The sequence below is a fragment of the Rana temporaria genome, chromosome 1, assembly GCF_905171775.1.
Source record: "Rana temporaria chromosome 1, aRanTem1.1, whole genome shotgun sequence".
Lineage (NCBI taxonomy): Eukaryota > Metazoa > Chordata > Amphibia > Anura > Ranidae > Rana > Rana temporaria.
Window position 1 is genome coordinate 685,667,855 of NC_053489.1, and position 22,870 is coordinate 685,690,724.

General features: G+C 51.1%; 1 protein-coding gene across 2 annotated transcripts in view; it reads right to left on the reverse strand.

The window, feature by feature from the left end:
* Positions 1 to 4,432: 4,432 nt before the first annotated feature.
* The window catches only part of LOC120924711 (involucrin-like), a 24,160-nt gene continuing 5,722 nt past the window's right edge, over positions 4,433 to 22,870 (reverse strand). For both annotated transcript variants that reach the window (XM_040335725.1, XM_040335726.1), the window contains exon 2: positions 4,433 to 6,071. In XM_040335725.1, the coding sequence (XP_040191659.1) occupies positions 4,975 to 6,071 (1,097 nt within the window). In that variant the 3' untranslated portion in view covers positions 4,433 to 4,974. The remainder of the gene's footprint in view (positions 6,072 to 22,870) is intronic.

Genomic DNA, 22,870 nt, shown 5'->3' on the forward strand with positions numbered 1-22,870 from the left:
TTAGTCCTTCGCCTCTCTTTTTAGAGACCGCGTGGTCAAAGTGCGTGCATGTTAACCCAATTTCGAGTGCGTGCAAGTGTGGTGGTTTTTGTGGGAGGGGGGTGGGCGTACTAAGCGCAGGCTTACCTCGCATAGCACACCCACCGGGAGCCGGGCTGAGACCACCAAACTCAATTCACATGTAGCCGAGCCCCTAGCTGCAGAGGTGAATGGCTTGTCAGCGCAGAGCCAATCGCGTTGAGCCACCGCAGCTCCCTTGATGAGGTCACACTTAACCCCTTCAGTGCCCCCTAGTGGTTAACTCCCAAACTGCAATTGTCATTTTCACAGTAAACAATACATTTTTTGCTGTGAAAATGTGTCAAAATTGTCCGATGTGTCCGCCATAATGTCGTAGTCACGGAAGAAGAAGAAGAAGAAAAAAATAAAAAAAAATCGCTGATTGCCGACATTAGTAGTAAAAAATAAATAAAACTATCCCCTATTTTGTAAACGCTATAAATTTTGCGCAAACCAATCGATAAACGCTTATTGCGTTTTTTTTTTTACCAAAAATAGGTAGAAGAATACGTATCGGCCTAAACGGAGGAAAAACAATTGTATGTTTTTGGGGGATATTATAGCAAAAAGTAAAAAAAAAATAGTTTTTTTTTTTCAAAAATGGTCGCTCTATTTTTGTTTATAGCGCAAAAAATAAAAACCCGCAGAGGTGATCAAATACCACCAAAAGAAAGCTCCATTTGTGTAAAAAAAAAAAAGACGCCAATTTTGTTTGGGAGCCACGTCGCACGACCGCGCAATTGTCAGTTAAAGCGACGCAGTGCCGAATCGCAAAAAACTGGCCAGGTCCTTTACCTGCCTAAAGGTCCGGGTCTTAAGTGGTTAACAAGCCTTTCGCAATACGAGCGCTGTATTTTTTTTTTTAAATCCCGACTCGCAAGACAAGCAGGATTCAGGCCAAATCGGTGTGCAATACCGCATTTGGCCTGAGGTGGGGGGCGCCGGAGCCGAACGGCACAGTTCGGAAAATCTTGGAAATACTCCATTCCCAAGCCTTTCCGAGGGGTCCTCTGAGTGTCTCCGATGATCCATCGCCTCTGGCCACATGCGGTATTGCATGCCATTGAAGTCAATGCAGAACAAATTATTTTGGTTTCCATTGACTTCAATGGGGAAACTCGCTTTGATAGGCGAGTACTTTGGATTACGAGCATTCTCCTGGAAAGGAGAATGCTCGTAATCCAAGGTTCCACTGTATTTCCACCCCCCCCCCCCGTATCCTATTAATTTCCTCTTTATAATCAAAACCCCTCCTCCCCCTTTGTCTGCTGGACATATGGCAATATCTCGGTTATTCTCCAAACTAGGGTTGTCCTGATACCACTTTAAGAGCGTGTACAAAGTACCGATACTTTTTTTCCCAAGTACTCGCCGATACCGAATACATGTGACAGTATTTTATTTTTTACGTTTTCTTTCCCTTTTTTTTTTAGGGGGATGGGGGGGGGGGGCAGGGGGAGTGGATGGTGTCAGTGTATTTTTTTACTTACATTTTTTACAATTTTTTTTTATCATTTTAGCCCTGTTGGGGGGCTTTGGTGAGATGTCAGGGGTCATAACAGACCCCTGACATCTCACCTTTGAGACAGGGACTAAGGACACAGATTCCCCAGTCCCTTTTCTCAGCTGCACTAAAAATGAATGGAGAGAAGACGGCGGCTCCTCTCCATTCATAAACTGAAGCACCGTAAATACCAGTTACGATGTTTCAGTTATATGAATGGACAGAGTCAGTGATCACTGACTCTGTTCATTCGGAAAAGAAGGAGCCGGGTTTACAGCCTGACAGATTGAGGACAGAGAGGGCAGAGGAGGACATGGACACTGAGCACAGAGGGGAAGAGCAGCACAATGGAGGGGGGACATGTAGTGGAGCACGGACGAGGAGAGCAGCACAATGGAGGGGACACAGAGCGAAGTGGGGATTGCGAGAGCAGCACAATGGAGGGGGGCACGGATCGCGGACAGGGAGAGCAGCACAATGGAGGGGGACAGAGCATGGAGGGGGGACGCGGAGAGCAGCACAATGGAGGGGGACACAGAGCATGGAGGGGGGATGCGGAGCGGGGAGAGCAGCACAATGGAGGGGGACAAGGAGCGCGGACAGGGAGAGCAGCACAATGGAGGGGAGCAAGGACGGGGAGAGCAGCACAATGGAGGGGGACACGGAGCGAAGCGGGGAGTGCGAGAGCAGCACAATGGAGGGGGGCACGGATCGCGGACAGGGAGAGCAGCACAATGGAGGGGGGACAGAGCATGGAGGGGGGACACGGAGAGCAGCACAATGGAGGAGGGACACGAAGTGGGGCACAGACGAGGAGAGCAGCACAGTGGAGGGTGACACAGAGTGAAGAGGGGATTGCGAGAGCAGCACAATGGAGGGGGGCATGGATTGAAGACCGGGAGAGCAGCACAATGGAGGGGGACACGGAGCACGGAGGGGAGACACGGAGAGCAGCACAATGAAGGGGGATACGGGAGCATGGAGGGGGGACGGGGGGCACGGACGAGGAGAGCAGCACAATGGAGGGGGGCACGGACACGGACGGGGAGAGTAGCACAAATTGAGGGGGACACGGAGCACGGAGGACAGCAGCAGTACGGAGCAGGGACTGGAGAAGGATACAGTCAGCGGTGATCGGTGCGGCTTTGGGGGGAGTTGCAAGCACCGATCACCCCTGTAAAGATTTCACTAAAGCAGCTGAAAGGGGGAGGGGGGGCCCAGGGAGAAGCTGTCAGGCTTTATAGAAATCTTTACAGGGGGATCAGTGTTTGTCACTCCCCCGGCCGCACCGATCATCCCTGACTGCCCAGGTATCGGGTGAAGCATCGCAGCATTGGCCCGAGTACAAGTACAAGTACTCGGGCAAATGCTCAGCATCGGTACCGATACTAGTATCGGAACAACCCTACTCCAAACCCAATGTAGCGCTACCCATGAAAAGAAGCCGCTTAACCTGTTCTTACCCAAAACTAGTGCAGAGGCAGCCAGGCACACAACAATAGCTCATTCATTCTTGGCTCAGTAATGACTCTAGGGGATGTCTTTTTACGATTTTTATTGCTGGGGAACTGGGATAGGGTGCAGGGTGATATGGAATACTCCAGATTCATTGAATATTTGCAGGAGGACACTCTACTTTATTAAGCCTCCCTGAACAATGTCTATGGAGGAGAAAGTACAGATGACAGAACGGAGTTCCTTTTTTTTTTTCTAAAACGTAATTCCAGTCCGGACTACCACTGGCTCTTCAACCCGAAGGAAACAGCACACAGTCACTAGGACCCTGAGCTCAGGTCAGTACGAACAATGTCACAATATCACCGGAATTCCTCCTTCCAGCATCAACCGGACAAACTTCAGTCATGGGAGAGGTTAATGCTCACAATGCCACACAGACTCCTGCCAACTTCCACCCGGCACTCTTTTTAGGATGGTGGCCTAGCTTCCTTATAGGGACAATGGTGGACTGGCTTCCTGATGGTGGCAATGGTGGACTGGCTTCTTTACGGTGACAATGGTGGGCTGGCTTCCTGATGGTGGCAATGGTGGGCTGGCCTCCTGATGGTGACAATGGTGGGCTGGCCTCCTGATGGTGACAATGGTGGGCTGGCCTCCTGATGGTGACAATGGTTGACCGGCTTCCTGATGGTGACAATGGTTGACCGGCTTCCTGATGGTGACAATGGTTGACCGGCTTCCTGATGGTGACAATGGTGGACCGGCTTCCTGATGGTGACAATGGTGGACCGGCTTCCTGATGGTGGACTGGCTTTCTGATGGTGGCAAAGGTGGGCTGGCTTCCTTATAGTGACAATGGTGGACTGGCTTCCTGATGGTGCCAATGGTGGACTGGCTCGCTGATGGTGGACTGGCTTTCTGATGGTGGCAAAGGTGGGCTGGCTTCCTTATAGTGACAATGGTGGACTGGCTTCCTGATGGTGCAAATGGTGGACTGGCTCGCTGATGGTGGACTGGCTTTCTGATGGTGGCAATGGTGGACTGGCCTCCTGATGGTGACAATGGTGGACTGGCTCGCTGATGGTGGGCTGGCTTCCTTATAGTGACAATGGTGGACTGGCTTCCTGATGGTGACAATGGTGGGCTGGCTTCCTGATGGTGACAGTGGTCAACCAGCTTCCATTATAGTTAAAATGTTAAACGGGCTTCCTAATAGTGACAATGAGACAACATAAGTTGAAAAAGTCCAATGTTCAACCAACGATAGATAAAGTAGATAGATACCTTGTATATAATGTACATTCACAAATACAAAAAGGAAGTGTGGTGGTGTCCTTATCACATGCTCAGTGACTTTATATCTAGTATTTCATCTTCTTTTAGTAACGGTTCAGAGAAGGCAATGAAGTATGAAGTGGTGACAGTTTTTTTTTTTCGTTTTAGGGAACCTATGAAAGCAACGTGTGCTCTGCATGCTCGGAGAACGTTCTCTGTGATCTTTCTGTTTTCTTTCTATTCCTGTCTCTGCCCTGCCGTTGTTTCTTCCATATGTCTCTGCACCACTATTGAAAAAAAAAAAAGGGGGAAAAAAAGGTTGGGACTTTAAATGGAGGCAATGACTGGTGGGTTCATATACCTCCATCGCTGATTTAATGGAAAATGGGGGAGGGGGACAGGGGGGTGGCGGGGAAATAGGGGGACTTTATATGAAGCACACAGCTGGGAATGAACGAACCAATAATTATATAGTAATACATGTTTAATGTCGATCATGGGAACCTACATACACATATGAGAATATTATATACAATTTTTTACTGCCCTATGTGTACGTAGGTTCCCATGTTCCACATTAAACATTACTATATAATTATTGGTTCGTTCACTCCCGGGTGTGTGCTTCATATAAAGTCCCCCTATTTCCCCCCTCGTTCTGCACCACTATGGTTTCTTTATGTCTCTGCACCCCCGGGGTTTCTTCCATATGTCTCGGCACTCCCAGGGTTTCTTCCATATGTCTCAGCACCGCTATTGTTTCTTCCGTATGCCTCGGCAACGGCAGTGTTTCTTCCATATGCATCTGTAACGGTAGCGTTTCTTCCATATGCATCGGTAACGCCAGTGTTTCTTCCATATGCATCGGTAACGGCAACGCCAGCGTTTCTCGCATACGCCTCGGCAACGCCAGCATTTCTTGCATACGTCTCGGCAGTAGCACCACCGGCGTTTCTTCCATAGGTCTCTGCGCCGGCCTTGTTTCTTCCTTCCATTTGTCTCTGCGCCGCCCTAGTTTGTTCCATATGTCTCTGCACCGCCATGGTTTCTTCCATATGTCTCTGCACCGCCATGGTTTGTTCCATTTGTCTCTGCACCGCCCTTGATTCTTCCATATATCTCTGCAATGCCATTGTTTCTTCCATTTGTCTCTGCCTCGCCATCGTTTCTTCCATATGTCGCTGCACCGCCATTGTTTTTTCCATTTGTCTTTGCGCCGCCATAGTTTCTTCCATAGGTCTCTGTGCCGCCATCGTTTCTTCCATATGTCTCTGGACCGCCATGGTTTTTTCCATATGTCTCTGGACCGCCATTGCTTGTTCCATATATCTCTGCTCCGCCATTGATTGTTCCAAATATCTCTGCTCCGCCATTGATTGTTCCATAGGTCTCTGCATCGCCATTATTTCTTTCATTTGTCTCTGCACCGCCATTGATTCTTCCATATGTCTCTGCGCTGCCATTGATTCTTCCATATGTCGCTGCGCCGCCATCGATTCTCCCATCTGTCGCTGCGCCGCCATGGATTGCTCCATATGTCGCTGCGCCGCCATGGATTTTTCCATATGCCTCTGCAACGCCATTGTTTCTTCCATCTGTCTCTGCGCCACCATTGTTTCTTCCATCTGTCTCTGCGCCATTGATTTTTCCATATGTCTCTGCGCCGCCATTGATCCTTCCATAGGTCTCTGCGCTTCCTCCGCACCACTATTGCTTCTTCCACATGTCTCTATCGAACATTCCAGCTCCTTCTTCAGATCCGCAGATGCCATTCCTGAGAGCAGAAGAGAGAAATTAAAGTGAAAGTATCTTATACTGCTTAACCAATATGACCAGTTCTGTACATTCCTACACAGGGTCGAGGCTGGGACTGAAACTGGCCATACACGAGTCACTTTTTTTTGTTCAACCAGTGCATTGAACAAAAAAAAAAGGTAACCCAATTTCCCCATCCACACATTGTGTCATTGTATTCAGACAGTGGGCAGACTAACTGCAGAGCTGATCGAGAGAAAATTTCCAGCAGGGCTGTTGTACAGAAGTTGATCAGTAGTTGGGACTTCTGCACAACCACAGTGCCCTTCAGGGGCGGACTGACAACTCGTGGTGCCCCCGGGCAATCGAAGATCATGGGGACCCCTGTGTCTCTGCCCACACTCAAGCCTCACCTACATAAAGCCCCATCTACATATTGCACACATGCTACATGGGGAGCAGCAGGGCACACTAATGCACATTACAGGGGGGCAGCAAAGCAGGGCAGGTTATGGGCTTATCACTGGGCACATAGTAGGGCACAGGGCAAATCATGAGGCGCACAGTAAGGCACATCAAATGGCACACAATAGGGCACAACACAGGGCATGGGTCACACAGTAGGGCATATCATGGGGCACATCAGGAAGTACACAGCAGGGCACGACACAGGGGGTCACAGTGGGGGGGAGGAGGACTCAGGGGGACATTGGGGGGGGGGGGGACACCATGGGTGTGGAGGACACTGGGAAACTGGGAGAGTTTCATGGCATGGGCCCTCCTGCAGTCCTGTTGGGGCCCGAGCCCCCTAAATCTGTACTGGCTGCCATGATGGCAGCCATGGTGCCTCCAGACTGCAGTAAAAAAAAAAAAAAATTAAATAGTGCACAGCGAGCGCCTCACCTGGTGCCTGTATTGATAAACACTGCTCACAGCGCGCTGCTCCCCGCCGGCCCCTCTCTTCTCATCTGTCCCAGGTGATGTCAAGTACTGTACAAGCACCTGGGGTGGACGGGAGGGAAGGAGGGGCCGGCGGGAGCAGAGCGCAGTGAGCGGCGTTATTACAGCCGTGATGCAGATCCTCTCATGGGGCAGTGCCCGATGGGTCAGCCCATCCCTGGTGCCCATACATGGATTAAAATTTGGCCAGTCCCCGCTGAACTGGCTGAATTTTGATCCATCTATAGACCGCTCGAAACACGTAGTTATGGGAATCATTATACAGAGGAACGCAGATAATACATGGGAGGATTCCTGACAATAATCTCTCTATCTGGGGAAATAAGGGACATTTAATAATCTGTGGAAACATTGCGTCAGGAATATTTCTTCCTCCTTTGTATTATTTGAACATTTAATAAACTAAGTTACCCAGAGGAAATGGATTTATCTGAAGAAATTGAAGAGATCTGAAGATTAGTGGGTGACACCGACATGATTTGTGTGTTGTCAAGCAAGAAAACGTAATTTTCCTGTCCTGTGGGGGTATATTGTAGTACGGGGATCAGTACCCATTCACCCCCCTACTAAAACTCCATGTGTTATGGCAGTAAGGGTGTCATTTACACACTGCATGTACTAACACAGGGGTCGACAATATCCGGGCGCCAGGTCGCAATTGCGACAAGAAATTCTGACCTGGCGCCCGCCAGTAATTGAGGCCGCGGCGGGGGAGCACAGAGGCACAGGATCTTGTGTCTCTGTGCGTCCCCGCCGCGCGATCGCGGCAGGCCCGCGACGGCCGGTAATTGAGGCCGTGGCTTTGCGGCCTTGTGAAGTCCCAAAGCTCTTCCTTCTGTGAGCTGGCGCCATCTGGTGGTGGCCGTTGGCAATACAAGTTAAACAGCAATTCTAATGTAATTTTTCACTATTTTCACCGCCCTCTCCTTCCCTCTAATTAGAAACCCCAAACATTATATATATTTTTTATTCTAACACCCTAGAGAATAAAATGGCGATCATTGCAATACTTTTCTGTCACGCCGTATTTGCACAGCGGTCTTACAAGCGCACTTTTTTTGGGGGAAAAAAATACACTTTTTAAAATAAAAATAATAAGACAACAGTAAAGTTATCCCAATTTTTTTTTATATTGTGAAAGACAATGTTACGCCGAGTAAATTGATACTCAACATGTCGCTCTTCAAAATTGTGTCCGCTCGTGGAATGTCGACAAACTTTTACCCTTTAAAATCTCCATAGGCGACGTTTAAAAAAAAAAAATCTACAGGTTGCATGTTTTGAGTTACAGAGGAGGTCTAGAGCTAGAATTATTGCTCTCGCTCTAACGATCGCGGCGATACCTCATGTGTGGTTTGAATACCATTTACATATGTGGGCGCTACTCGCGTATATGTGTTCGCTTCTGCGCGCGAGCTCGTCGGGATGGGGCACGTTTTCTGGCTCCTAACTTTTTTAGCTGGCTCCTAGATTCCAAGAAAATTTGTCAAACCCTGTACTAACTAACACAATAGAAGATTACAAGGTCCTGGGTAGGGAGGAGGTCGGGATTGAGCATGGATTTGAAGCAAACCCAACCTGTTCGCAGTAACTACAAATGAATGTGGCCATTCACCACGATGGCATCCAGCTACTCATAACGCACTCGTCAGGAGTCTGCGATGGTGAGCCCTTGTTGATCACCAACTTAGGGTTCCCCAGGGTGTGGAATCTAAACCTCAACTTCTTCACCAGAGTCCCCGATGACGAGGATGGACTTGCAGCAAGCTGGAATCAGGTTGCGGCCCCCCAGGTACACCAAGCTGGGGATGCAGAGACCACTCGCATGTGCCGAGTACAAACAGCAGACTGAAGGAAAACCAGATACAAGCAGAGGTCTGGAAGAGCTCAGACAAGCACAGCCTGTAGACGAATCTGGGGTCAGAACACGGGTAGTCAGACACAGGATACATGTAATAGTAAGCAAACGGCAGCTCAGAGAACCGTGACGTTGCTCAGGCAATGCAGGCTACACTGAGCATGTCTTATATAGGCAAGCAAAGGGAAGGAAATGTAAACCCACAGAATAGCATGTGGCACACACAGGTGAGCATAGAAGCCAAACACATCATGTGAAGGAGATACAGGTCTAGGAGAAGCATTGCAGCAAGGAAGTAAGAATTACACAGGAAGGAAAACTGAAGGCTAAAAATGTGACCGCACCCTCCTCCCCCCCCTCCCCTCCCGTTTAGGGTCGGGTTTGAGAGGAAACCTCTGATGAAAGGGTTTCACCAAATGAGGGCACAAACATCAGTAGAAGGAATCCAACACCTTTCCTCAGGATCTTATCCCTTCCAGTCAACTAGATATAAAGGCCTCCCCCTGGAGAATTTGGAATCCAAGATTTGCTTTTTTATATACGGATTTGTGATAATGACTGCTGGAGAAGGATGACAAAAGAGGATAAGAAAACCTATTGATGTACGGCCTAAAGAGCGAAAAATGTAGGACAATGTAGGGATCCTCAAATGTGAAGGGAGGTGGTGCATGAAAGCGACAGGATTAACCTGGCAAAGGATTGTAAAGGGATCAATGAAATAAGGCAAATTTCATAGAGGGTTCTCGGAGACAGATAAGAGCTAAATCTTGTCGCCAGGTTGGAATTTTGGACTCGCGCAGCGATCTACAGCTACTTTGTATCTGGAAGCTGCCAGATGTAAATATTTAGGAACGTCTGCCCAGATAGAATTGAAGGATCATGAAAGATGACGACTATACACCGTGAAAAAGGGAGACGGAAAACTTCTGGCATTAGCGTGATTTGAGGGCAAACTCAGCCCAGGGTAGATGGTCTACCCAATCATCGTGATGGGCAGAAATTAAAGGCACAAAGATACCATTCAACATTCTGGTTGACCATTTCAGTTTGCCCATTTGACTGCAGGTGAAAGACCCCGGAGAATTCCGACTTGTTTTTAAAGGATGAGGCCAAAGCCTTCCTGAAGCGAGCTGTAAATTGAACTTCCCTATCGAAGATGATGTGTGAGGGCATACCATGAAGACGAGAGATTTCCCTGATGAAGATGGAAGCCAGGGTAGTCCTGGAAGTGGAGTTAGGTGAAATGTTTTGGAAGACCTGTCCACAGCCACCCAGATCATGGTGGAGCCTGGTTCCAGCGATAAAGTCCATGGAGATGCAATGCCAAGGTTCAGCTGGAATAGGTAGGAGTAAAAGAAAATCTGTTGGAGTAGATGTGGAAGATATAGACTGCACACAAATGGAGCAAACCTAAAACTCAAAGGGCAGGAACTACAAAGGTCTTTCAGGGCGGGACATGTGAAGACTGAAGCTGGGTTGTGGCCAGGATATGATTGCCAAGAATGTAACTCAGTCAGCAATGTCAAAGGATCTGGACAAGGCATGAGCATAGCCTTTTTTTGAACAAGGCCGAAAGGTAATGCCAATGTTAAACCTGGCAAAAAAAGAGAGCCCATCGCTCTTGTCTGGGATTCAAACGTCGAGCAGATTGCAGGTACTGGAGGTTCTTGTGATCAATTTAAATTAGTATACGGTGTGGAGTGCCAAGGTGCGAAATTGACCTGCGTTATCAACCAACAGTCATGCTTCCTTGGTGAAGCCAAAAGAAGTGCTCCAGCATGAGGCCCTGTCTGGCACATTGAAGGTCTTACAGAAAGCTTGCTGGAAGGCAGTACGACTGGAAATGGTAGGATATTGACACTCCCTGTGGTGAGGCCAAAGCCAGAGCCTCACTGGAAAGGAGCAATGTGTGCCACCTTGGAGCGATCAGTAGGAAAATGCCGCTAGCTCAAAATTTATCGAGCACTGGTTGATGAAGCCCTGACAACCTTTTGGATCACCAGAAAAGTGAGGTGGCGGAGGCAGCTGGAGTTTCAAAAGACCGTTGGGCACATGAGGAACAAAAGGGAGCCAGAGCAACAGGAACCCAAGCAGGAATGGAGGGAGGGTAAGTGGACATAACCTGCAGCTTGTCAAAAACAGGAGGAACGTTCCTGTGGACATTGCACAGCCCACTCTGGATAGGCCTGCTGGATGTTAACTCTGAATCAAACATCGAAACAGTTCCAGAAGAGGCTGCAATGTCTCTGAGGAGCTCATGGCCTAAGCAAACTATCAGAAGTCTGTGATAGTGAGCCCTTGTAGATCGCCAGGGCACAGAGTCTAAGCCAGGGGTGCCCAACCTTTTGAAGAGCAAGGGCCACATAAGCAAGTTGGTAACCAGTCGAGGGCCACAATGAGCGGAGCGGGTGGATGACAGGTCACGGCTACTCTATAGGCCCTCCGATCCGCCCAGATGAAAGGGGACAAATTCCCCTCTGTTTTTCTGATTGGAGGTAGGCAGGTGTAAACAGGCATCTGTCGCTCTATAGAGGTGAATTAAGGGTCCCATTTGGTCGGGCTGATCGTGTGTAAAGGGCCCAAGACTGCTTTCACACTGATGTGCTGCGATTTACCCAAACCGCGGGTGCAGCATAGTGCACCTGTGTCTATCCTGCGGGTTAGTTGAACTTTGCCATAGACTCCACCTGTGGCAAAAGCCGGCGCTGTAGAGGAAGCATTGGCTTATGGGGCTCTGCTCCGCAGCCGCTTTCTTCCTCTACCACCAGCTTCATTCACAACACTGATTCTGTGGTATGGCGGGTCAGCAACCTGCGATCTGGGCTTGCCAACCCACCATTCCAGAGCAGGAGGTCGCGGGCCACATCAGAGGGCTCCGCGGGCCACTGGTTGGCCACCCCTGGTCTAAGCCCTAGCCTGCTTTCTTTACCAGGGCTTCTGATTGTGGAGTGGACTTGCGCAAGCTGGAACCAAGTCGTGTCCCCAGCTACGCACTGCTGAGGATGCAGAAACCACTCGCGTGTGCAGAGTGAAAACGGCAGGAGACTGAAGGAACACTAGGAACAAGCCGAGGTCAAGGTGGGTGGCAAGCACAGACGGTAGACGTCACTGGGCTTGGTACACTTGTAGCGCTACCCCCTGTAGGAGCCACTGGTGTGTTGCCCACGTCTTCACCACAATGCCGCGCAGCCAAACACAAGGTAGATTTACACAGTCAGGTGCATACACACACACACACACACACAAACACTTCCGCTCATTGTCTTCAATGACAAGTCTAGGAGGATTTGTTTTTGTTGAATAATTTTTGGAGAACTTGGATAGGGAAGGGGGACTTCGTGGTGTAGCACCCTGGAGTTTAGGCAGGGTTGCTCCTCAGAAATTTACTTACCAGTAGTAATTATTCTGATTGATTGATAAAGTGCTATTGATTTCTCCCCAAGTTTGGCATTGTTGCACTTTTTTCTTCTACCACTAGGTGGCCGGGTACCTGGTGGTACTAGATATGAGAAGGGCAACTGAATATCAGGTTATGGATATATGGGTTATCTCAGACAATGGGCAAGGGTTTTCTTTAATCCTTTGGCCTACTGGGAGAGCCTATGTATTCTGGTGAAGTCAGGTGATCCATGTTCTGTTTCACCTGGACGGCTGTCTGGGTGGACATGTGTTGTATTGCCCGAGCTGCTAGGTCAGAGATTGGGCCTATACCGGACAGATCTGACTGCTAGGCTGTCTAAGGGGCCTATCCAGAAGCGAGAGCGCAGCATAGGGTTGGGATTGCGGCTTGCAGTCCAACCAGAATTAGACGGTTCTGGCGGCCGGAGACCTGTAGTGGTCGGAGGTAGAAGAGAAGCTGTCGCCAGTAAGGATCTGTCCGCCTTATTACCAGGGACCACAGCGAGTAGCTGAAGTACCGGAGCAGCATTCTCACCAACTGGGGATGGTGAAGAATTGGGAAACTTCAGTGGGAATCAAGTCAGGGACCCAACCAGCAGAGGCAACACTTGCAGAGCAGCCTTGTGTCAAGCCAGGGACCGAGCAGGCCAGTGGGGTGAAGCTTGAGAGGCATCAAGAGTGCCAAGCTAGGGACCCAGAAGAGAAGGGGGGGGGGGTGACGCTTGAGGATACCTCCGTGCATCGCATAGTAGCCCATTATGTGTCACTTACCTGAAACCGAAGCCTGCGATGTCACCGCTGTCCCCTGTTCCACAAAGCGTCCATCTTTCAGCCTCTTCCTTCCGGGTATCGCGGCTCCGGCGCTGTGATTGGTCGCATGCGCGCGGGAGCCACCAGTAACTGCACGATTGCCGTTTCTAAAGTGTGCCTGCGTCGTAGACATCGGCGCCCGTCTCTTTTGCAAATATCTCCTAAACTGTAGAGGTTTAGGAGATATTTTAAGCACCTACAGACAAGCCTTAATCTAGGCTTACCTTTAGGTAAAAGTGGTTGTAAATGGTTTACAACCACTTTAAAGCCTGTTGCCATAGGAGACAGCATTCCTGCACGTGCGGCATTTCGCTGGATGCCTTTACCTGCATGGCTGTCGTCCTGTTGAAGTCTCAGAGTTTTCCAATTAATCTTGCAATTACCCAATGGTGTCCTGGCCCTAACCCTCTTTCCCCCCAAAAAGACTGAGAAATAAAACTTTCCTTTTGCATTCAAGAAGTGTCAGGCGCCCAATAACTTTCACCATCTTTGCACCCACCATGCCTCACAACCCACCATATACAAAAGGATGTCAGCTATCTCTGGCCATGGAGGTTCTCTAGGACCGAAGGAGGCCTGGGAGCGACCTTACTACAGTGGACTACTCCAAGAAATGGAACTAATTCACAACTGAGGACACATAACTGATCTCTCGGTTAAGCATCGGTGAAGTCCTTGCTGATAACAGAATGCAGAGGTCTTATTAGCAGTAGCAACAAAGTAGTTTCAGGATTGAGTAAAGTGCCTTAGTAGCATGGCAAAGAGCCTCACAACACAAGCCAGTTATGGCAGATTGCTCCTGTATTTGGCAGTCCAAAATTAGCAGAGACTATGCAAAGTCCTATGCAAAAGCAGCAGCCCGACAAAGTTCTTCAGAACATTAGCCAGTGTTCCTTTTTTGGACCCTGAGCTGACTATATAGGACAGCAGAAGGGGTTAGGAGACCAAGTCTATGGATCCTTTAGGGTGTCTGTACTCCCAAAATGTCCCGGGACAGCTGGTTGCCTCCTTCCAACTTCCAAGTGACACTCTTCATCTGTGAGACCAGATCTTCAATAGACAGCTTCTTCAGCCAGCTCTCTGTAGAACCAGGGTCACTTTCCTTAAAGCGGGGGTTCCGCGGGATATGTTTTTTTTTTTTCCCTCTAATCCGCAGCTCTTACCTTCACTGCAGCACTAACAGGGTGTCCCACTTGTTAAGCCATCCGATGCGCTGTAATTCGTTAAATGTTATATTTGATTCTGATCCGATGGACGTTTCCATCTTACCTGTGGGCATAGTGAAGCCGACAGGGTCTTCTTCCGGGATAGGGCGAATGCTGGCCTCCCAGCATTCACCGCTCGATCCCCCGCATGTGCAGTGTTGACGGCGACGGTTGCCATAACAACGGCCGGCGTAAGAAGTTCACGCCCCGTTGTTCAGACTATTACCTGAGCTATCAGCTGCTGCTCAGAACAGATGTCGCGCGATTACAGCACAGCGCGTCGACGGAGGAGTTCCTAAATTGGAGTGACAGGACGGGGGAGAATGGACTTGCACGCCCATTCCCCGCGGGGGATATTGATTGACAGGTCGAAACATCGAGCTGCAAACGGGTAAGGAGGACTCCAAAAAAAAAAAAAAAAAAAAAATCGTTTGGTCTTTCTTTTTGCAGAGCATTTGAATAGACAGCATGTTGTAAAACAGGGTGAACCACCGCTTAAACTTCAGGCCCTCAGGTTGCCTAGCTGAGGCCGCATGGCAGCAGGTACCTGGGAGAGGCAGGGTGACCCCTCCCAGACTGGAACTCTCCTCTCCAGGAAAGACCTAGTGCTCAGTGTATCCAAAGAATAAATAAATACCCTCTCCTAGCATGCCTCAGGGCCACCATCCCTGGGATTGGCATTAATATTCATGCTGTGTTTGGCATAGTGTCCACCTATTCATCCAGAACTTTCCTGGCCAGAGGCAGACCCAACCAGCAGCTTAGCACATTAAGCAGGCTATACTAATCAATCACAGCTCTCTGTTAAGCAGAGAGACAAGTCAATTTCCTTGGCCATTCTCCTTTTGTGCAGGTGAACAAAAATCATATTAGACTTATGCCGCGTACACACGCTCTGAATTTCTGACAACAAATGTTTGATGGGAGCTCTTGGTTGGAAATTCCGACCGTGTGTAGGCTCCATCGGACATTTTCGACAACAAAAATTAGGGGTGCTGCTCAAAATTTGAGCTGGTTCTCAAATTTTCCGACAACAAAATCCGTTCTCGGAAATTCTGAGCATGTGTAGACAATTTCCGACGCACAAAATTCCACGCATGCTCTGAATAAAATACGAGACGGAAGCGCTCAGCCTGGTAAAACTGGCGTTCGTAATGAAAATAGCACATTCGTCACGCTGCAATGGACTGAAAAGCACGAAGCTGAAAAAACGTGAATCGTCTCTCAAATTTCTACCAACACGAGATTAGCAGAAGGAGGCCAAAGGGTGGCGCACTTGGTATGGAACATCTGTTTTATTGTGCCGTCGTACGCGACTGCGTCCTTGACATTTCGCAATTTCCGACAACATGTGTGATCGTGTGTATGCAAGACAAGTTTGAATCCGTCTGAAAATTATCCACGGTTTTGTTGTGGGAATGTCCGATTGTGTGTACGCGGCATTATCCTAGCACCTACCTAAGATGGTGCTACACACAAGTAGTCAGACACAGGATACATATAATACATGCAACCGGGAACTTAGAGAATTGGGAAGTTGTTTAGGAATGCAGAGGTAGCACCCTCCTCTACTCAGTGTAGGTGCTATAGGGAGTTTTTTTGAAGAGCAGGTACATTTAAGCAGGCCTAGCTAAAAGCTAGGTCTGTTTTTTTGTGATCTGTGGCTCAGAGTAGGCGGGTGACTCACAGACAACATCACTTCTTAGTTACCTCCCTCTGGCTTCTAGAAGCAGATAAGGGGAAGAGAGCTGGGGCTGTCTGGTGTGATTCAGGGAGCCCTGACCAATCCCCAACTAGGATTGGCAGGGGGCAGGCCTCCTTGAAGTACCCAGGGTCAGCCCAGCTGGGGAGGAGATGTCGGGTGGAAGAACGGGGAGATGGAGTACTAGTCATGGCCTTTGCGGAAGCTCCCCAGTCTGGGGTGACCCTTGGCCTGGAGTGGAAGGGACCCCTGTACAAACCACTGGGGTGTCCTGACCAAAAGCAGGAGAGGACAGTGGAGAGTACTGCCGGGCAAGTATCCAGGAGGGATCCACCAGGTGTCGGTGAGTTTTACACATCCAGGAAAGCTGGGAAGGCATGCCGGAGCGGATTAGGAGCATGCAATCTGAGATGGATGTAGAGCCAGTGGTGTCATGGGTGAGGGCAGACGGCCACAGCCAGGAGGGCTTGCAGGGCCTAAAGAGGACTAGTAGTCCAAAGAGGACAGCTAGCACCAGAAATTTCAATTGCTACACCATAGGGGTCCGCTGTGCCTGCCTGCAATAAGGTATGTTTGCCAAGGCCTGGCTGATCCCAGGGTCAGGCCCAACCATGTGCTAGCTGTGACTGAAGAGTTGAGCTGGAGTGGAGGAATAGTCTGCATTAAGCGTTCTGCAGAAGAAGTGTAGATAAGTGTCCCAAGTAATGCAAATCTTTCTGGGCATCCCATGAATTCATTAAACCCCCATCCAAGTTAATCCCTCAACAAAAACACAAAACAAAGCTAAGAACTTTTCATTGTCTCGGAGTGTTGGACATGTTGCCTTTCAGTTGCTGCAATGGGGGCCACAAAAGCTTTGGTTGGTGCCAGTTGTTTCCCCCACCTGCTGCACTGATCACCTGCTCTAGCCACATACCATCATCCCCTGTTGGAGGGGGGGATAACTGCAGTCCCGTTCCCCCAATGCACCAGTGGGATGAGGGGGGGGGGGGTTGAGGCAGTTGTGGGGGGGGGGGGGTGGCCGTTCATGGGGGCGAGTCAGTTTTAGAGGGATTTCTTTCAATGGCCGTGTCTGTAGAGATGTTGGGAAACGTAGAGAATGGAAAGTGACCATGGACATATGTCTCTTAGCTGGAGGGGGAGGGGGGAGTCAGGGGCTGAGAAGTATTTCGATATAAATCAAAATAAACTACTGTGCTCATCTACTAATAGATAAAACAATAAAAAATACAATGGCATGGCTCAAAGATAACCTATTGTTACAGGAGATATTAAACCCCCCAAGTACTCTGTGGGCCAGATCCACGTAGCGCGGCGCTTCTTTATGTCCGGCGTAGTGTATCTCAGATACACTACGCCGCCGTAACTTACAGAGTATTTCCCGTATCCACAAAGAATTTGCACCGTAAGTTAGGGCGGCATAGTGTATCTGTGTCGGCATAGCAATTCAAATGGATGAGATGGGGGCGTGTTTTATGTCAATACGTCTTGAAGAATCTTTTTAACAGCGTATGCGCCGTCTGTGGGGGTATCCCAGTGCGCATGCTCCAAATTAACCCGCAACAAGCCAATGCTTTCGACGTGGACGTAATTCTACGCAAAGCCCTATTCGCAAACGTCGTAAAATTTTCAAAATTCGACGCGGGAACGACGTCGAATTTTGAAAATTGAGTACGCCTCATATAGCAGGGGTAACTTTACGCCGGAAAAAGCCTTACGGAAACTACGTAAAAAAATGCGCCGGCCGGACGTACGTTTGTGGATTCGCGTAGCTAACTTGCATACTCGACACGGAAATCGACAGAAGCGCCACCTAGCGGCCAGCGTAAATATGCACCTTAGATCCGACGGTGTACTCGTCCGAGATTCTCCCTCCCGATTGGCCGAGACACAGCAGCGGGTCCATTGGCCCCTTCTGCCGTCAATCAAAGTCAGCTGGCCAATCAGGAGAGAGAGGGGTCGGGGCTTCATGTCTGAATGGACACAGGGAGCTGTAACTAGGGCTTGGGTTCCCCCCATAGCAAGTTGCTTGCTTAGGGTTCACTGAACAGGAGGGAGGGGCCAGGAAAACAGAAGAGGGACCTAAAAAGAGGAGGGTGGCCTCGCTGAGAGGAGGGTGGCCTCGCTGAGAGGAGGGTGGCCTCGCTGAGAGGAGGGTGGCCTCGCTGAGAGGAGGGTGGCCTCGCTGAGAGGAGGGTGGCCTCGCTGAGAGGCAGAGCCGGGTGCTGGTCCAGGCACCTGGCAGATCCTGGACTTCCATTGTTGCAATGACGCATACCCTGGACTGTCATCCGAGATGTCAGCCAGGCATACTCTGGCCATCGGGCCTAGCAGGTGTTTCCCGGTGGGCCGATGGCTCAGTGGGACGGTTTCAGTGGAGGGAGAGAGAGACCCAGTGCCAACTAAGTGTAGCATGAAAACAACTTTTGTTCCACTAAAAGAACGTTACTGACAAAGTAGGGTGAAAGGCATTGAGACACTGTGCTTTCAGACACTGTGCAGAATTAAGAGCCGCCAGTAGGAACCGATCGGGCCAGTAGATGCAGAACATCGGTGTGTACTACTTCCCGGTGGCGGTGGAACGCAAAGGGAGTAGGGTTAAAGGCATTGAGACACTGTACAGGAGTCCAGGCTTGTCATCATTCTGAATTGAGAGCCGCCAGCGGGAACCGATCGGGCCAGTAGATGCAGAACCTCGGTGTGTACTACTTCCCGGTGGCGGTGGAACGCAAAGGGAGTAGGGTTAAAGGCATTGAGACACTGTACAGGAGTCCAGGCTTGTCATCATTCTGAATTGAGAGCCGCCAGCGGGAACCGATCGGGCCAGTAGATGCAGAACCTCGGTGTGTACTACTTCCCGGTGGCGGTGGAACGCACAACGGGGCGGACGTGAGGTCATCAGCCCGTAATGATGGCCTGAAGGAGGAGGTGTCACTTCCCGCATCTTGCATAATTTCTGGCCGATGACCTCACGTCGGCCCCATCGTGCGTCCCACCGCCACCAGGAAGTAGTACACACCGATGCTCTGCATCTACTGGCCCGATCGGTTCCCGCTGGCGGCTCTCCTCCCCTGTCATGTTCTGTGTGGGGTGGGGGGGGGAGTTGGGGTGGAGGTGAACATCAAGTCCTGTAGTAGTGCCGTGTCTGGTGACAAGTGGCATCTGGTGGCAGGCGACATGGCTAGTGACATGCGGCATCTGGTGGCTCGGGGCTCCCACCGATTCGGCATTATGGGGAGTTGAAATATTTCATTTTATATTACAATGCAATCATAGAAATATTGCGCTTCAATCATCCCGACACCATAACTACCATGGTGCCCATGATGATTGAAGCGCCAACATCAGGTGTTTGGAGTAAAGTGGGCCGGTCTGGATGAAGTCCAGGGCCAAATTGTTGTCCCAGGCCAGCCCCGACGTCAGCAGAGAGTGGACTTCAGCCTGCTGAAAACAGGTCACAGGAGTGCAAAACGAACTGCACTCCCGTGATCCATAGAAGAAGCCCAGCCAAACAAGCTTTGACTATACTCCTCCTCAGTGGTGGCTGGTGCTCAAGATCTTGGGGGGGCACAAACAAAATAAAAAAAATCTATTGCAGCCTCACTGTGCCCCCATCAAACGCAGCCTCACTGCGACCCCATCAAACGCAGCCTCACTGGACCCCCATCAAACGCAGCCTCACTGCGACCCCCATCAAACGCAGCCTCACTGCGACCCCCATCAAACGCAGCCTCACTGCGACCCCCATCAAACGCAGCCTCACTGCGACCCCCATCAAACGCAGCCTCACTGCGACCCCCATCAAACGCAGCCTCACTGCGACCCCCATCAAACGCAGCCTCACTGCGACCCCCATCAAACGCAGCCTCACTGCGACCCCCATCAAACGCAGCCTCACTGCGACCCCCATCAAACGCAGCCTCACTGCGACCCCCATCAAACGCAGCCTCACTGCGACCCCATCAAACGCAGCCTCACTGCGCCCCCATCAAACGCAGCCTCACTGCGCCCCCATCAAACGCAGCCTCACTGCGACCCCATCAAACGCAGCCTCACTGCGCCCCCATCAAACGCAGCCTCACTGCGCCCCCCTGCCTGCCCACTGTCTGGCACTTACCCCATCTTGGTGGCGGGTCAGGCAACGGCGAGCTGTGTCCTCTGTGGGTCTGTCCTTTCAGTCAATCAGGTGACGGGTATCAACCCGATTGGCAGGGGAGGCGGTTCAGTGGAACCTCGGATTGCGTATCTCCAGATACGCCGTCGTATCTCTGCGTTGCGCGGTCGTGTCTATGCGCCTGATTCTTAGAATTAGTTACACATATATTTCCCGTAGATCTGACTGGCGTAACTGTGTTACACCGTCGGATTGTAACTGCATATTTACGCTGGCCGCTAGGTGTCGCTTCCGTCGAATTCCGCGTTGAGTATGCAAATTAGCTAGATACGCGAATTCCCGAACGTACACCTGCCCGACGCAGTAAAGTTACGCCGTTTACATTAGGCTTTTCCCAGCATATAGTTACCCCTGCTATATGGTGGCGTAAGTGCGGCGTACCAATGTTAAGTATGGCCGTTGTTCCCGCGTCGAAATTTGAAAAAGTTACGTCGTTTGCGCAAGTCGTCCGTGAATGGGGCTGGACGTCATTTACGCTCAAGTCGAAATCAATGACGTCCTTGCGGCGTACTTTGGAGCAATGCACACTGGGAAATTCAACGGACGGCGCATTCGCCGCTGGGGAAAAAACGTCAATCACGTCGGGTCACCAAACATTTACATAAAACACGCCCCCCTGTTCCAAATTTGAATTAGGCGGGCTTACGCCGGCCGATTTACGCTACGCCGCCGCAACTTACGGAGCAAGTGCTTTGAGAATACAGCACTTGCCCGTCTAACTCTGGATGCCAGAGCCTTGAGGCGATTAAGTTCGCATTTGTTGCGCTATATAAGTTTCTCACTCACTAAGTTGCGGAGGCGTAACGTAAACCGGATACGTTACGCCGCCGCAAAGCTACTCACTCTTACGAGAATCTGGCCCTGTGTATTTAAAAAACCTAACTCGGTTTGAGAGTGTTGTCTCGCAAAACGAGCAGGATTCGAGCCAAAGCGGTGTGCAGTACAGCGTTTGGCCTGAGGTGGGGGGGGGGCGCGGGAGCCGAGTTGAACGGCGCTGATCAGCGCCATTCGGAAATGCCCAGAAAGACATGGAAATACTCAGCTCCTGAGCCTTTCCGAGGCCAGCTGAACTATTCTCGGGCCTTTTTGGCTGTTTGAGGTTCTTCGGCGGCCCCCCACCTCTGGCCGCATGCGGTATTGCATGCCATTGAAGTCAATGCAGAACAAATAATTTTGGTTTCCATTGACTTCAGTGGGGAAACTCGCTTTGATACGCGAGTACTTTGGATTACGAACATTCTCCTGGAACGGACTATGCTCGTAATCCGAGGTTCCACTGTATTCATTTGCTTTTCTAACACACCTGGGTGGGCTCCCAGCGCAATGCTCCATGCCACAAATCCACCTTTCCACGCCCATTAGAGCCTCTGGCTCTAATCAGGTGCTTCAAACCCGGACGCCTGAATAGAATCTATCCATTCTACAAAGAGGGGGTGGCTGGCGAGAGAAGGCGGCGCCTGTGCGCCCTTAATGGATGAGCCGCCCCTGCTCCTCCTTTAATTATGGACACCTCCATGCATCTGCAAACGTGCGCTACCGAACTGGACTTTCCATGTTGCTCGGGTGCATGAAAAACCACGCTTGGTAGCTAGTGGTGCAACAGATCACAGTTGATCCGAACGGGTCACCCCATTCGGGTCGGCACACACAGTGACCCGCGGATTGCCGCGGCTCCGGAGCTAGGCCTTAACATTAGGAAATGCTGCGGCTTCGGGCTAGCCTGTCTGCCCGTTACTACCTGGGGGGCGTCTGCCCGTTACTACCTGGGGGAAGGGGGGGGGGCGCGTCTGCCCGTTACTACCTGGGGGAAGAGGGGGGCGCGTCTGCCCGTTACTACCTGGGAGGGGGGCGCGTCTGCCCGTTACTACCTGGGAGGGGGGCGCGTCTGCCCGTTACTACCTGGGAGGGGGGCGCGTCTGCCCGTTACTACCTGGGAGGGGGGCGCGTCTGCCCGTTACTACCTGGGAGGGGGGCGCGTCTGCCCGTTACTACCTGGGAGGGGGGCGCGTCTGCCCGTTACTACCTGGGAGGGGGGCGCGTCTGCCCGTTACTACCTGGGAGGGGGGCGCGTCTGCCCGTTACTACCTGGGAGGGGGGCGCGTCTGCCCGTTACTACCTGGGAGGGGGGCGCGTCTGCCCGTTACTACCTGGGAGGGGGGCGCGTCTGCCCGTTACTACCTGGGAGGGGGGCGCGTCTGCCCGTTACTACCTGGGAGGGGGGCGCGTCTGCCCGTTACTACCTGGAAGGGGGGGGCGTCTGCCCGTTACTACCTGGGAAGGGGGGGGGTGTCTGCCCGTTACTACCTGGGAAGGGGGGGGTGTCTGCCCGTTACTACCTGGGAAGGGGGGGGGTGTCTGCCCGTTACTACCTGGGAAGGGGGGGGGGTGTCTGCCTGTTACTACCTGGGAAGGGGGGGGGGGTGTCTGCCCGTTACTACCTGGGAGGGGGGCGCGTCTGCCCGTTACTACCTGGGAAGGGGGGGGGTGTCTGCCCGTTACTACCTGGGAAGGGGGGGGGTGTCTGCCCGTTACTACCTGGGAAGGGGGGGGGTGTCTGCCCGTTACTACCTGGGAAGGGGGGGGGTGTCTGCCCGTTACTACCTGGGAAGGGGGGGGGGGGTGTCTGCCTGTTACTACCTAGGGAGGGGGGGTGTCTGCCTGTTACTACCTGGGGGGGGGGGGGGTGTCTGCCCTGTTACTACCTGGGGGG